At 45.0% G+C, this 13,335-nt stretch overlaps 1 protein-coding gene across 8 annotated transcripts in view; it reads left to right on the top strand.

Annotated features, from left to right (window-relative positions):
- The window catches only part of RBBP5 (RB binding protein 5, histone lysine methyltransferase complex subunit), a 570,252-nt gene that overhangs the window by 212,454 nt on the left and 344,463 nt on the right, over positions 1–13,335 (top strand). For all 8 annotated transcript variants that reach the window (XM_069238534.1, XM_069238530.1, XM_069238526.1 and 5 more), the window contains exon 10: positions 8,360–8,477. In XM_069238534.1, coding sequence (XP_069094635.1) covers positions 8,360–8,477 — 118 coding nt within the window. The remainder of the gene's footprint in view (positions 1–8,359; positions 8,478–13,335) is intronic.

Raw genomic sequence — 13,335 nt, 5'->3', positions numbered from 1 at the left:
CTTTCCAAAGGGCGGCCCTTTCAAAGGATCCTGTGCCTCAGATCACTCTCACAACTGATGCATCACAGACAGGTTGGGGTGCTCACCTCAGCACTTTCACCATACAGGGGAAAATGGGATCCCATTCAACACACTTATCACATCAATGATTTGGAACTGCTAGTAGTCTTTTCTAGCACTCAAAGCATTCCTTACACAAATCTCACACAAGGTAGTGTTAGTCCGTACATACAATATGACAACAATGTATTATCTGCAAAAACGGGGGGGGGGGCACACTCATCTCAATTGTCCCTTCTAGCTCAAACAATCTGGAAGTGGGAGATTCACATTCACATTCAATTACTAGCAGAATATCTCTCATGAATGGACAATCAGTTAGCGGACCTATTAAGCAGGACGCACCAACAAGTTCACGAATGGGAACTTCAAGTACTTCACCAATACTTTAAATTGCGGGGAACACCAGAGATAGATCTCTTCGCCACCGCAAAAAACTCAAAATGCCAAAACTTCACGTCCAGATACCCACACCCTCAGTCCAAGTTCAATGCTCTATGGATGAGTTGGTCAGGGATATTTGCTTATACTTTTCTGCCTCTCCCACTCCTACTGTTTCTAATATGCAAATTGAAACAAACAGTTCGTTTCATCTGTCGCTGTAGATACGCATGTTTTGCATAGCTCGCCATCTGGTGTTGGGCCGGAGTGTTACAAGTTGTTTTTCTTCGAAGAAGTCTTTCGAGTCACGGGACCGAGTGACTCCTCCTTTTGTCTCCATTGCGCATGGGCGTCGACTCCATCTTCGATTGTTTTTTTTCCGCCATCGGGTTCGGACGTGTTCCTCTCGCTCCGAGTTTCGGAACGGAAAGATAGCTAATTTCTGAAGATTTTCGTCGGTATTGTTGCGTTCGGGATCGGCGTAGTTAGATTCAACACCGCGTCTAAGATCGAAGAGCTCCGGTGCCCTTCGGGGTAATTTTTTCGATCCCCCGTCGGGGCCTGGTCGGCCCGACCGCGTGCAGAAGAACGCCGATGGAACGGACCCCGTTCCGTTTCTGTCCCAAATGCCACAATAAATACCCCTATACAGACCAACACTTGGTCTGCAACCTGTGCCTGTCACCTGAGCACAGTGAAGACACCTGCGAGGCCTGTCGTGCGTTCCGGTCCCGAAAAACACTCCGAGACCGTCGAGCCAGAAGACTTCAGATGGCGTCCGCGCCGACAGCCCACCGGGAGTTCGAGGAACAAGAAGAGGAGGGAACCTTTTCGATCCAAAAATCGGACTCCGAAGGATTCGACGATACACAAACCGTGAGTAAGACGTCGAAAACCACTCAGAAGAAGATTTACAAGGCCCAGGGGACGCCACGGCCACCAGGCCATGGCTCGACCCATAAATTCGTTGACCGACCGTCTGCACCGAAAAAGGCCCAAACAGTGCCGAGATCGTCCGACTCCGGTCGAGACACCGGCACGCAGCCTTCTCGCGACCGAGAAAGTGCTGGAGACAAGCATCGACACCGAGATACCGGTGTAGACACGGCTCGGCGCCGAGACAGCGGCACCGAAGAAGATCGACGCCGAGAGGTTTCGGCCCCGAAAAAGAAAAAAGTCACCTCGGAGCTGAAAAAAGATGCAGACAGGGTTTCGGTGCCAAAACAAACTGCAACCGACCCAGTTTCAGGCTCTTATACAGAAGAGCACTCGCTAACCTCCCAAATGCAAAAGCATAGGTTTGAGGAAGAGCTACACTCAACTGATGTAGACCATACGCAAAAGCGTATTTTCATACAGCAGGGGACAGGAAAAATAAGCACCCTTCCCCCTATTAGAAGAAAGAGAAGATTGGAGTTCCAAACTGAACAAACACCACAAACAAAAGTGGTGAAAAAAGTTACCCCACCACCCTCTCCTCCACCTGTGATTAACGTCTCACCAGCACAAACTCCATCACATTCCCCAGCTCACACCACCATGAGCCAGGGTGACCAAGATCAAGACGCATGGGACTTATACGACGCCCCAGTGTCAGATAACAGTCCGGAGGCATACCCTACGAAGCCATCTCCACCAGAGGACAGCACTGCGTATTCTCAAGTGGTGGCTAGAGCAGCACAATTTCACAATGTAAGCCTCCACTCAGAACAGGTCGAGGATGACTTTTTATTCAACACACTCTCCTCCACCCACAGCTCCTACCAAAGCCTGCCTATGCTCCCTGGTATGCTCCGGCACGCAAAAGAAATCTTTAAGGAGCCGGTCAAAAGTAGGGCAATCACACCAAGAGTGGAAAAAAAGTATAAGGCGCCTCCTACAGACCCGGCTTTCATCACTACACAGCTGCCACCAGACTCTGTTGTTGTAGGAGCAGCTAGGAAAAGGGCCAACTCCCACACATCTGGAGATGCACCACCCCCAGATAAAGAAAGCCGCAAGTTCGATGCAGCTGGTAAGAGAGTCGCAGCACAAGCTGCAAACCAGTGGCGCATCGCTAACTCCCAGGCACTACTTGTGCGCTATGACAGAGCCCATTGGGATGAGATGCAACATCTCATTGACCATCTGCCCAAGGACCTACAAAATAGGGCAAAACAAGTGGTTGAGGAGGGACAGACCATTTCCAACAACCAAATCCGCTCCTCCATGGATGCTGCAGATACAGCTGCACGGACAATTAATACATCTGTAACTATCAGAAGGCATGCATGGCTCCGAACGTCTGGATTTAAACCAGAGATTCAGCAAGCAGTTCTCAATATGCCTTTTAACGAAAAAGAACTGTTCGGTCCAGAAGTGGACACAGCGATTGAGAAACTCAAAAAAGACACGGACACTGCTAAAGCCATGGGCGCACTCTACTCCCCGCAGAGCAGAGGGAATTACAGCACATTCCGTAAAACACCCTTTAGAGGGGGGTTTCGGGGTCAGAGCACACAAGCCAGCACCTCACAGGCAACACCGTCCAGTTACCAGGGACAGTACAGAGGAGGTTTTCGGGGACAATATAGAGGAGGGCAATTCCCTAGGAATAGAGGAAAATTTCAAAGCCCCAAAACCCCTACTACTAAGCAGTGACTCACATGTCACTCACCCCCTCCACACAACACCAGTGGGGGGAAGAATAAGTCATTATTACAAAGCATGGGAGGAAATCACTACAGACACTTGGGTTCTAGCTATTATCCAACATGGTTATTGCATAGAATTTCTACAATTCCCTCAAAACATACCACCAAAAGCACAAAATTTGACAAAACATCATTCCAATCTCCTGGAGATAGAAGTGCAGGCACTATTGCAAAAGAATGCAATCGAATTAGTGCCAAACACACAAATAAACACAGGAGTTTACTCACTGTACTTTCTGATACCAAAGAAGGACAAAACGCTGAGACCAATCCTAGACCTCAGAATAGTGAACACATTCATCAAATCAGACCACTTTCACATGGTCACACTACAAGAAGTATTACCATTGCTAAAACTACACGACTACATGACAACTTTAGACCTCAAGGACGCGTATTTCCATATACCAATACACCCATCGCACAGGAAATACCTAAGGTTTGTATTCAAAGGAATACATTACCAATTCAAGGTACTGCCTTTCGGATTAACAACCGCACCAAGAGTCTTTACCAAATGTCTAGCGGTAGTCGCTGCACACATCAGAAGGCAGCAAATACATGTGTTCCCATATCTAGACGACTGGCTAATCAAGGCCCATTCGTTAATAGAGTGCTCAAATCACACAAAACAGATCATACAAACCCTCTTCAAACTAGGGTTCACCGTCAACTTCACGAAATCCAACATTCTGCTGTGCAAGGTACAACAATACCTAGGAGCCATAATAGACACAACAAAAGGAGTAGCCACTCCAAGTCCCCAAAGAATTCAAAATTTCAACACCATCATACAACGCATGTATCCAACACAAAAGATACAAGCAAAGATGATATTACAACTCCTAGGCATGATGTCTTCATGCATAGCCATTGTCCCAAACGCAAGACTGCACATGAGGCACTCACAACAGTGCCTAGCATCACAGTGGTCTCAAGCACAGGGTCATCTTCTAGATCTGGTGTTAATAGACCGCCAAACTTACCTCTCGCTTCTGTGGTGGAACAACATAAATTAAAACAAAGGGCGGCCTTTCCAAGACCCAGTGCCACAATACGTAATAACAACAGATGCTTCCATGACAGGGTGGGGAGCACACCTCGATCAACACAGCATACAAGGACAATGGAACGTACATCAAACAAAACTGCATATAAATCACCTAGAACTTCTAGCAGTTTTTCAAGCACTAAAAGCTTTCCAACCAATAATAGTTCACAAATACATTCTCGTCAAGACAGACAACATGACAACAATGTATTATCTAAACAAGCAAGGGGGGACGCACCCCACGCAGTTAAGCCTGCTAGCACAAAAAATTTGGCATTGGGCAATTCACAACCAAATTCGCCTAATAGCACAATTTATACCAGGGATCCAAAATCAACTCGCAGACGATCTCTCTCGAGATCACCAACAGGTCCACGAATGGGAAATTCACCCCCAAATTCTGAACACCTATTTCAAACTCTGGGGAACACCTCAGATAGACTTGTTTGCGGCGAAGGAGAACGCAAAATGCCAAAACTTCGCATCCAGATACCCACACAAACAGTCCCAAGGCAATGCCCTATGGATGAACTGGTCAGGGATATTTGCTTACGCTTTTCCTCCTCTCCCTCTCCTTCCTTACCTGGTAAACAAACTCAGTCAAAACAAACTCAAACTCATATTAATAGCACCAACTTGGGCAAGGCAACCCTGGTACACAACGCTGCTAGACCTATCAGTAGTACCCTACATCAAATTGCCCAACAGGCCAGATCTGTTGACACAACACAACCAAAAGATCAGACACCCAGATCCAGCATCGCTGAATCTACCAATCTGGTTCCTGAAATCCTAGAATTCGGACACTTACAACTTACCCAAGAATGTATGGAAGTCATAAAGGAAGCCAGAAGGCCATCCACCAGGCACTGCTATGCAAGTAAATGGAAGAGGTTTGTTTGCTACTGCCATATTAATCAAATACAACCATTACACACAACTCCAGAACATGTGGTGGGTTACTTGCTTCACTTACAAAAATCTAACCTGGCTTTCTCTTCCATTAAAATACACCTTGCAGCAATATCTGCATACCTGCAGACTACCTATTCAACTTCCCTATATAAGATACCAGTCATTAAAGCATTCATGGAGGGCCTTAGGAGAATTATACCACCAAGAACACCACCTGTTCCTTCATGGAACCTAAATAGACTTATGGGTCCACCTTTTGAACCCATGCACTCCTGCGAAATACAGTTCCTAACCTGAAAGGTTGCATTTCTCATCGCCATTACTTCCCTAAGAAGAGTAAGCGAGATTCAGGCGTTTACAATACAAGAACCTTTTATACAAATACACAAGAATAAGGTCGTCCTAAGGACTAATCCTAAATTTTTGCCAAAGGTTATTTCACCGTTCCATCTAAATCAAACAGTGGAACTTCCAGTGTTCTTTCCACAGCCAGATACCGTAGCTGAAAGGGCACTACATACATTAGATGTCAAAAGAGCATTAATGTATTACATTGACAGAACAAAGAACATCAGAAAGACTAAACAACTATTTATTGCATTTCAAAAACCTCATGCAGGAAACCCAATATCAAAACAAGGTATAGCCAGATGGATAGTTAAATGCATCCAAATCTGCTACCTTAAAGCTAAACGACAGCTGCCCATTACACCAAGGGCACACTCAACCAGAAAGAAAGGTGCTACCATGGCCTTTCTAGGAAACATCCCAATGCAAGAAATATGTAAGGCAGCCACATGGTCTACGCCTCACACATTCACCAAGCACTACTGTGTAGAAGTGTTATCCGCACAACAAGCCACAGTAGGTCAAGCCGTATTAAGAACATTATTTCAAACTACTTCCACTCCTACAGGCTGAGCCACCGCTTTTGGGGAGATAACTGCTTACTAGTCTATGCAAAACATGCGTATCTACAGCGACAGATGCCATCGAACTGAAAATGTCACTTACCCAGTGTACATCTGTTCGTGGCATCAATCGCTGTAGATTCGCATGTGCCCACCCGCCTCCCCGGGAGCCTGTAGCAGTTTGGAAGTTACCTTCAACTATTTGTATATGTATCATCTCAACCTTAAATAGGTACATACTTAGTCACTCCATTGCATGGGCACTATTACTACAATTCAACTCCTACCTCACCCTCTGCGGGGAAAAACAATCGAAGATGGAGTCGACGCTCATGCGCAATGGAGACAAAAGGAGGAGTCACTCGGTCCCGTGACTCGAAAGACTTCTTCGAAGAAAAACAACTTGTAACACTCCGGCCCAACACCAGATGGCGAGCTATGCAAAACATGCGAATCTACAGCGACTGATGCCACGAACAGATGTACACTGGGTAAGTGACATTTTCATTACTCGCCATGATTCTTGTAGCCCCCTCATGGGCACCTCAGCCTTGATACACAATGCTGTTGGAACTGTCTGTGGTTCCACATCTTTAACTTCCAAATAGACCAGCTCTGTTGACTCGAAATAGAGGTCAAATCAGACATCCAAACCCCAAAGCACTCAATTTTGCGATATGGCTCCTGAAGTCATAAAGTTTGGCTACTTATAACTTCCTCTTGAATGTATGGACATTCTTAAAGAAGCATGCAGACCTGCAACTAGGCAGTCTTATGCTGCTAAATGGAAACTTTTTGTATATTATTGTCAACTTAAAAATATTATTCTATTTAACCCCTCAGTACAAGACATTGTCTGTTATTTGCTACGTTTGTAAAAGGCAAATCTAGCATACTCTTTTATTAGACTTAATTTAGCAGCCATAGCTGCTTATCTCCAAAACAGACAACATGTTTCTTTATTTAGAATTCCTGTGATTTTAAGGCATTTATGGAACACCTTAAGAGAGTTATTTCACCCAGACGTCCTCCAGCTACTGTATGGAACCTTGACATTATCCTTACCAGACTTATGGGTCCACCATTTGAACCCATGCACTCCTGTGTTTTACAATTCCTTTCATGGAAGGTTGTTTTTTTAGTAGCTATAACTTCTTTAAGAAGATTTAGTGAAATACAAGTGTTCACTGTAGAGGAACCCTTCTTCCAAATACATAAAGACAAACTGGTGCTTAGAACAAATCTGAAATTCCTACCTAAGGTAATTTCACCATTTCATATTAATCAGTCAGTGGAGTTGCCAGTTTTCTTCCCACGGCCAAACTCAGTCGCTGAAACAGCTCGCCATACACCGGATGTTAAAGAGCTCTCATGTATTAATTTTGAAAGGACAAAACATTTTAGGAAATCAAACCAACTATTCGTAGCTTTTTCAATGCCTCACAAGGGTAATCCAGTTTCAGAGAATGGATTAGCTAGATGGATAATCAAGTGTTGCCAAACTTGTTTTCTTAAAGCTAAAAGACAACTACCAGTAGCTTCTAGAGCACGCTCTATCAGGAAAAAGGTGCTGTGTAGATGATCTGGCTCGTCAACAAGCAAATGCGGGCCAAGCAGTCCTGAGGACATTATTTCAAGCTATTTCAACTCCTACAGGCTAGCCACCGCTTATTTGGGAGGGGACTGCTTTACAGTCTATGCAAAGCATGTGTATCTACACCTACTCGTGCCATAGAACAGAAAATGTTACCTACTCAGTAGACACCTGTTAGTGGCATGTAGTGCTGCAGATTCACATGCGCCCTCCCTCCTCTCCGGAAGCTTGTAGTCGTTGTAGTACAAAATATTGTAAATATGTACATACATTGTTCTGACATCTTTTATTTGCTTGACTTGATGCCCATAAGCAGTTTCACCGAGCGGAGGAGTCACTCGATTTCGTGACTCAAAAATATTTGATGAAAAACAACTTGAAACACTCCAAGCCCAACATTAGATGGCGGACCTATGCAAAGCATGTGACTCTACAGCCCTACATGCCACGAACGGATGTCTACTGGGTAAGTAACATATTCCTTTTACAAACAAATTAAGCACTGCACCCCTCGCACTTGGTATGAGATCACTAAGGGATCAGCAATTGTAACAGGTTTTGAAAGTTAACTTGCCAGTAGTCTGGCTGTCTAAAAGCACAACAGTATTAAGTTTGTTTGATGGCGGCAGATGCTTAAAAGTTAGTGGGTGACAAATCTTTTGATGCTTTACGAGCAGGGCTGGTTTTGGCTGCAGACTGCGATTTTCACATCCTTTTCTACACTTAAGAAGTGCTCTTTTTTTTTGTGATTCAGGAAAATTGGAGTGCTTTTGCCCCAGACTTCAAAGAGCTTGATGAGAATGTGGAATATGAAGAGCGCGAATCAGAGTTTGATATTGAAGACGAGGACAAGAGTGAGCCTGAGCAGACAGGTAATTACTGAGACAAATTTTGTTTGACGTGTGTGGCACCCACAATGTCTGTGTGAAGCCTTTTGATTGATCTGTGGGACAGGCAGTAGATACTGCCAATATATTGTTTGGATACATTTATTTACCGCAGGTGTTCTAGGGGAATAATTACTGATACAAACAGCTTGAGTTAGCAGTTTATGTATAGCATAACCACTAAGGATCAGTAAAGTCTGGGGTCTTATGTTAATAAGAGTTACAAGTCATCAACTTTGTTTACTTCCTGCTAGTACAAAGGTCAGTGGTGAAAAACATAAATATACAGCAGGGGTGTGGAATTTTTTAAAATATCTACTTGTCCAGGGGACAGGTTGCTTCTCAAATCTACTTGTCCTGTAAAAAGATCTACTTGTCCCTTTGGTGCCATGTAGTGTGGCGACAAATTATGGCAGCAATCTCATTATGTAAGAGCTCTGATAATAGCCTCTCTGATTATGCCAGGGCTACTTACCTTAGTAGGGCTTGAATACTTGCAGTTTCAGTCCCTACTGTAGCAATTTCCTTATTTTGCCACCTTTCTGCAGATCTGCATACTGGGGCTGGAGGAAGCAGTAAGCAATAGTTCCAGGGCTGGAATGCCTTTGAGTCTGCAAACCTACTAACCAGCATGTTTTAAAGATTTTCACCAGCTTCTCTCTAATATTTTCCCATAATAAGAAAGGTTGGACATTTACTCCTGACAATGGCAGAATTAGAACTTCTTCCAGGGTTGGGAAGAAAGTGGCTGGAGGGAAAATGAACTTGCAAATGCTCAATAGATTTTCACATGAGCAAATCTACACATCGTATTTACCCATGCTAAAATACAGTTCACAAATATTTTATAGGGGTACGACATAAACCATGGGTGCACTTTTGTGACATTCTTTAAGAATTTGGGGCCACATGTCGGTAGGTTCAGATTTGCGACCCGCAAATTGCGAGTCAGAGTGACTCGCAATTTGCGAGTCGCAAATCCGAATGTAGGATGGTGTCCCTGACACCATCTGTGATTCGCAAGGGCTTCGCAAATGCCCACCTCATGAATAATCATGAGGTGGGTCGCAATTTACGACCCCCCTGCGAATGGCGGCCCTCACAGGGATGGTGGCCTGCTGGAGACAGCAGACCACCATGTCTGTGACTGCTTTTCAATAAAGCAGTTTTTTTTTTTTGTAATGCAGTCCGTTTTCCTTTCATTTTTTCAGAGCAGGCTCTGAAAAAATGTTTACAGTGACATTCACAATGGGGAAGGGGTCCCATGGGGACCCCTTCCCTTTAGCGAAAGTGTTAGCACCCATTTGAAATGGGTGCAAACTGCGATTGGTTTGCGTTCGCGGTCACAAAACAATCCTACATTGCACTGCGAGTCGCAATTAGGAAGGGAACACCCCTTCCTAATTGCGAGTCACAAACCCGTTTTACGATTCGATAACCAGGTTACCGAATCGCAAAATTGGGTTTGTGCATCGCAATGTGCTTTTTGCACGTCGCAAACAGCGAAAGTCGCTGTTTGCGACATGCAAAAAGCTACCTACATGTGGGTCTTGGTCCCTAATTAGGTCTGGTGTTAACAAAGACATTTTGTTTTTATTAAACTTCTATTTCTCTCTCTTTCGGCTGGCTTTACTGTGAGTGATCGCATTCTGCTCTTCCACATGGAGCATATTGGTACACAAAGTAGTTTTGTTCAGTGTCAGGAACTACAGTGGCAATCAGTGACGTAACGAAACTGGAGGGTGCCCCTTTGCAAATAACATGGAGGAGCCCCCTCTCCAGACTCACTCAGGCCAGGTGCTGTGCTGAAGGGGCACCCTGGAGGGCGGCTGCGGGGCCTTTGTTATGCCACTGGTGGCAACGTGTGCTTTTAGAGTTAAAAAACTTCTTTTTTTTTTTTTTTTTTTTTTTTGCCAGTGTTTGTTACAGTGTTGAGGGCCTGGTAGCTCCCACAACAATAAAGTGTTAGAAAAGCCATGTCAAAACAAGACACACATTGATGAAACTAAAAGACTTATAAAAATATGTCAGATCAGTTGGCTTTGTCAGTGTTTGTTTATTTTCATGCTTCCCATAATCATGTTGAAAATTGTTACACTGATTTTCCATTAGAAATATTTTTGGGAAATACTAGCATGCATCAACACATTTTACTAAATGACACTTCATTTGCATCTAATCAGAGAGCATTCTGGGAGCATTATACTTAGCCTCACAGCCTAAACTTTTCAAACGTGTATACACTTTTTTTTTTTTTTGTACTGGAACCAACGTCAGTAGTGAAGTGTGACCTTAAAACATCTATTCACATCACTCACCCTAATAATGAAGGCTTTCAAATAATGAACCATAAATACAAGTTCGAACAGCATTATCTTTTGTAAACACATTACCTCAACTGCAGAGAGTTCCACTCTCTGTAAACAGGCAGCCAAAGGGTTTGTGCTGCAGAGGGTTGGGCCTACTTGTCCCAAGGACAAAGTAAACATAAAAACTTGTTGCCCTTGACCCCAAACAAGATGTCCCGGGCGTCGGGCGATAGGAGGTCTCTGTCGTATGTTGGCAGTCATTGTTGTACTGTCGGAAAATGTGACAAGTTTGAAAATATACAGAGAAACAACCATTTTGTTAGGATCCACAGATCTTATCCTCTATGGACACCACACACTCAATAAAGAAATCCAACACCAATTTATGAAAATAACACATTTTTATATTACTTTAGACACCAAGATAACTGTAAACGAGTAAGTACTTCTTGAGTTATCAATTTTCAAGTCACAGCAAAATACACTTAGGCTGTGGGTTTCAAGCGGTAATGTTATCCTATGGGGAATAAACATATACTGCATTTGGGCACTTAGCAATGACATACAGGACCAGTCTTCAGGAGCTAGGATGAGTATGGAGCAAGGTCCAAGGCAGAATCAACAACTTTGGGAAGTTTCAGGTAATCCTGGTGCAGAGGTGTGCCTCACTGCATTGGGTGTCCCATTCACTTTAACTGTCCTGGGGAAAAAAGGCTGCATGTGGGGACTGGGTGACCAGTCTGGATGAACCCAAGGGGGATTCAGGACTTCAGGGTCTTGGGCACATGGGACACCATTGGTCCATTTAAACTTGGGATGTGGGCTTGTTTGCAGTGAGATTTTGAAGCATTGGGTCATGGTGATCTGAGTTGCTCTTGGTGACCTTGTGAAGACTGGAAACAGGGCAGTGGGGCCACTCTCCTGAATGGCCTTGTGGATACTGACATCCCTTGATGGTAGGTCTGCGTTTGTGCTGTTGTAATCCGGCTTGGACCACCAAACAAGCCTTGGGTCCAGTTTCCCAGGTATAGGTGCAGTGAGCATCCAGGAGAGGTCAGCGTCACTGGACTTGGATGAAGTGGTGGGGCTGACCTCCTGGGCTTCAAACAATCTTCTCCTGGCTCGTTGGTCCCTCGGAGGGCCCAATATCCAATGGGACTGAACCCTGAACTTTCCAAACAGTGCCTGCAGATGCAGGGAAGTAGCTCATCTTCTCCAAAGGAGATCTTTGCTAGTTGTTGATGTGCTGGGAAGTCCTCCAAGTGTTTCAGGGAGGGCATCCAGCTCTTGGCGAAGTCCACCCAGCAATGGTCGAAGTGCAAGCAGCCTGGCCGGGTTTTGTGCCAATCTTTGGTGCAGGTTCTCCGTTCTCGCTCTCCTCGGTCCTCCTGCTGTCTTCCTCGGTTCCATTAGTTGAGTCTTGACTTATTCTTGATCTCAGACTTGATCTTCTTTCCTTGTGTCCGGGGTCCCCTAAATACTCGATTTAGGGGCACTGATGAAGGGTAGAAACCAATGGGCTACTTATCCTTGAGGGACACTACACCCCCTAGATGACCCATTCCTGTGGGTAGTGGGCATCACCCTGTCCCAGAGTACCTAATTCCACCAAACACAAGAAGGTGGAATTCTCCTTTTTGTGTTCACTTAAGGCCGCCCGCCCGCCTCCTGACTATCTAATGTTTCCACCTGCCCTGGTGCCAAATGGGCCCCAAGGCAGGGGGTTGCCTTTACCAGATCTGGGGTAAGCTCGGATTGCATATTAAAGGCGGCAGGGACTTTGAAGTCCCTTGCCTTGGTATGCAGATTTACTAGCCATCCTGTTGGTGATAACACCTCCTGCCAGAGCAGGTATTGGTTCTGACCTCAGAGAGCAGGAGCGCTCACCTGCAGGGGGTCAGGAACACATCTGTGATGGCAGGCTGGTTGATACCAGTCAGCCAGCACACTAGAGGACTAGTAGGTTTTCAGGGGACACCTCTAAGGTGCCCTCTGAGTGCTTGTCATTATAAATCCAATGCTGGCATCAGTATTGATTTATTAAGACAAGGTGTTTGAAACCAACCACCATTATTTTCTGTGCAGCCATCATGTAGCTGGGTCACTCGTGATGACCAGTGCCCAATACATGTTCTAAGATGGCTGCCCGGTCACTTGCAATATCTGGTAATAGAACCATACATCACAGAGGTATATCTGCTCTTGCAGACATGCCCTCATATGTATTATAATGCACCCTGCACAAGGCCTGCTGTAGGGGTGACTTACATATGATGCATGCAGTGACATTGGTATGGCACACGACGAGTGTGGCAAATCGTGTTTTCACTTGGGGCTTGCACCCTGACACACAGTCTGCGATGGCAGGCTGTGTGCAATTTGTATGTGGGTCTCTTAGGGTGACGTAAGATATTCTGCAGCCCTTCGGGCCCTCTTTAATACCCATGCCCTAGATGCTAGGGGTTCCGTTTACTGGGGACTTATAGAGGTTCTAAAGTCTGTGCCAGTTGTAAAACAAGACCTACTTTGTTTTA

Source organism: Pleurodeles waltl, chromosome 6, assembly GCF_031143425.1.
Source record: "Pleurodeles waltl isolate 20211129_DDA chromosome 6, aPleWal1.hap1.20221129, whole genome shotgun sequence".
Taxonomy (NCBI): domain Eukaryota; kingdom Metazoa; phylum Chordata; class Amphibia; order Caudata; family Salamandridae; genus Pleurodeles; species Pleurodeles waltl.
The sequence above is the reverse complement of the archived record's forward strand: the minus strand, read 5'-3'. Positions and strand labels throughout refer to the sequence as shown.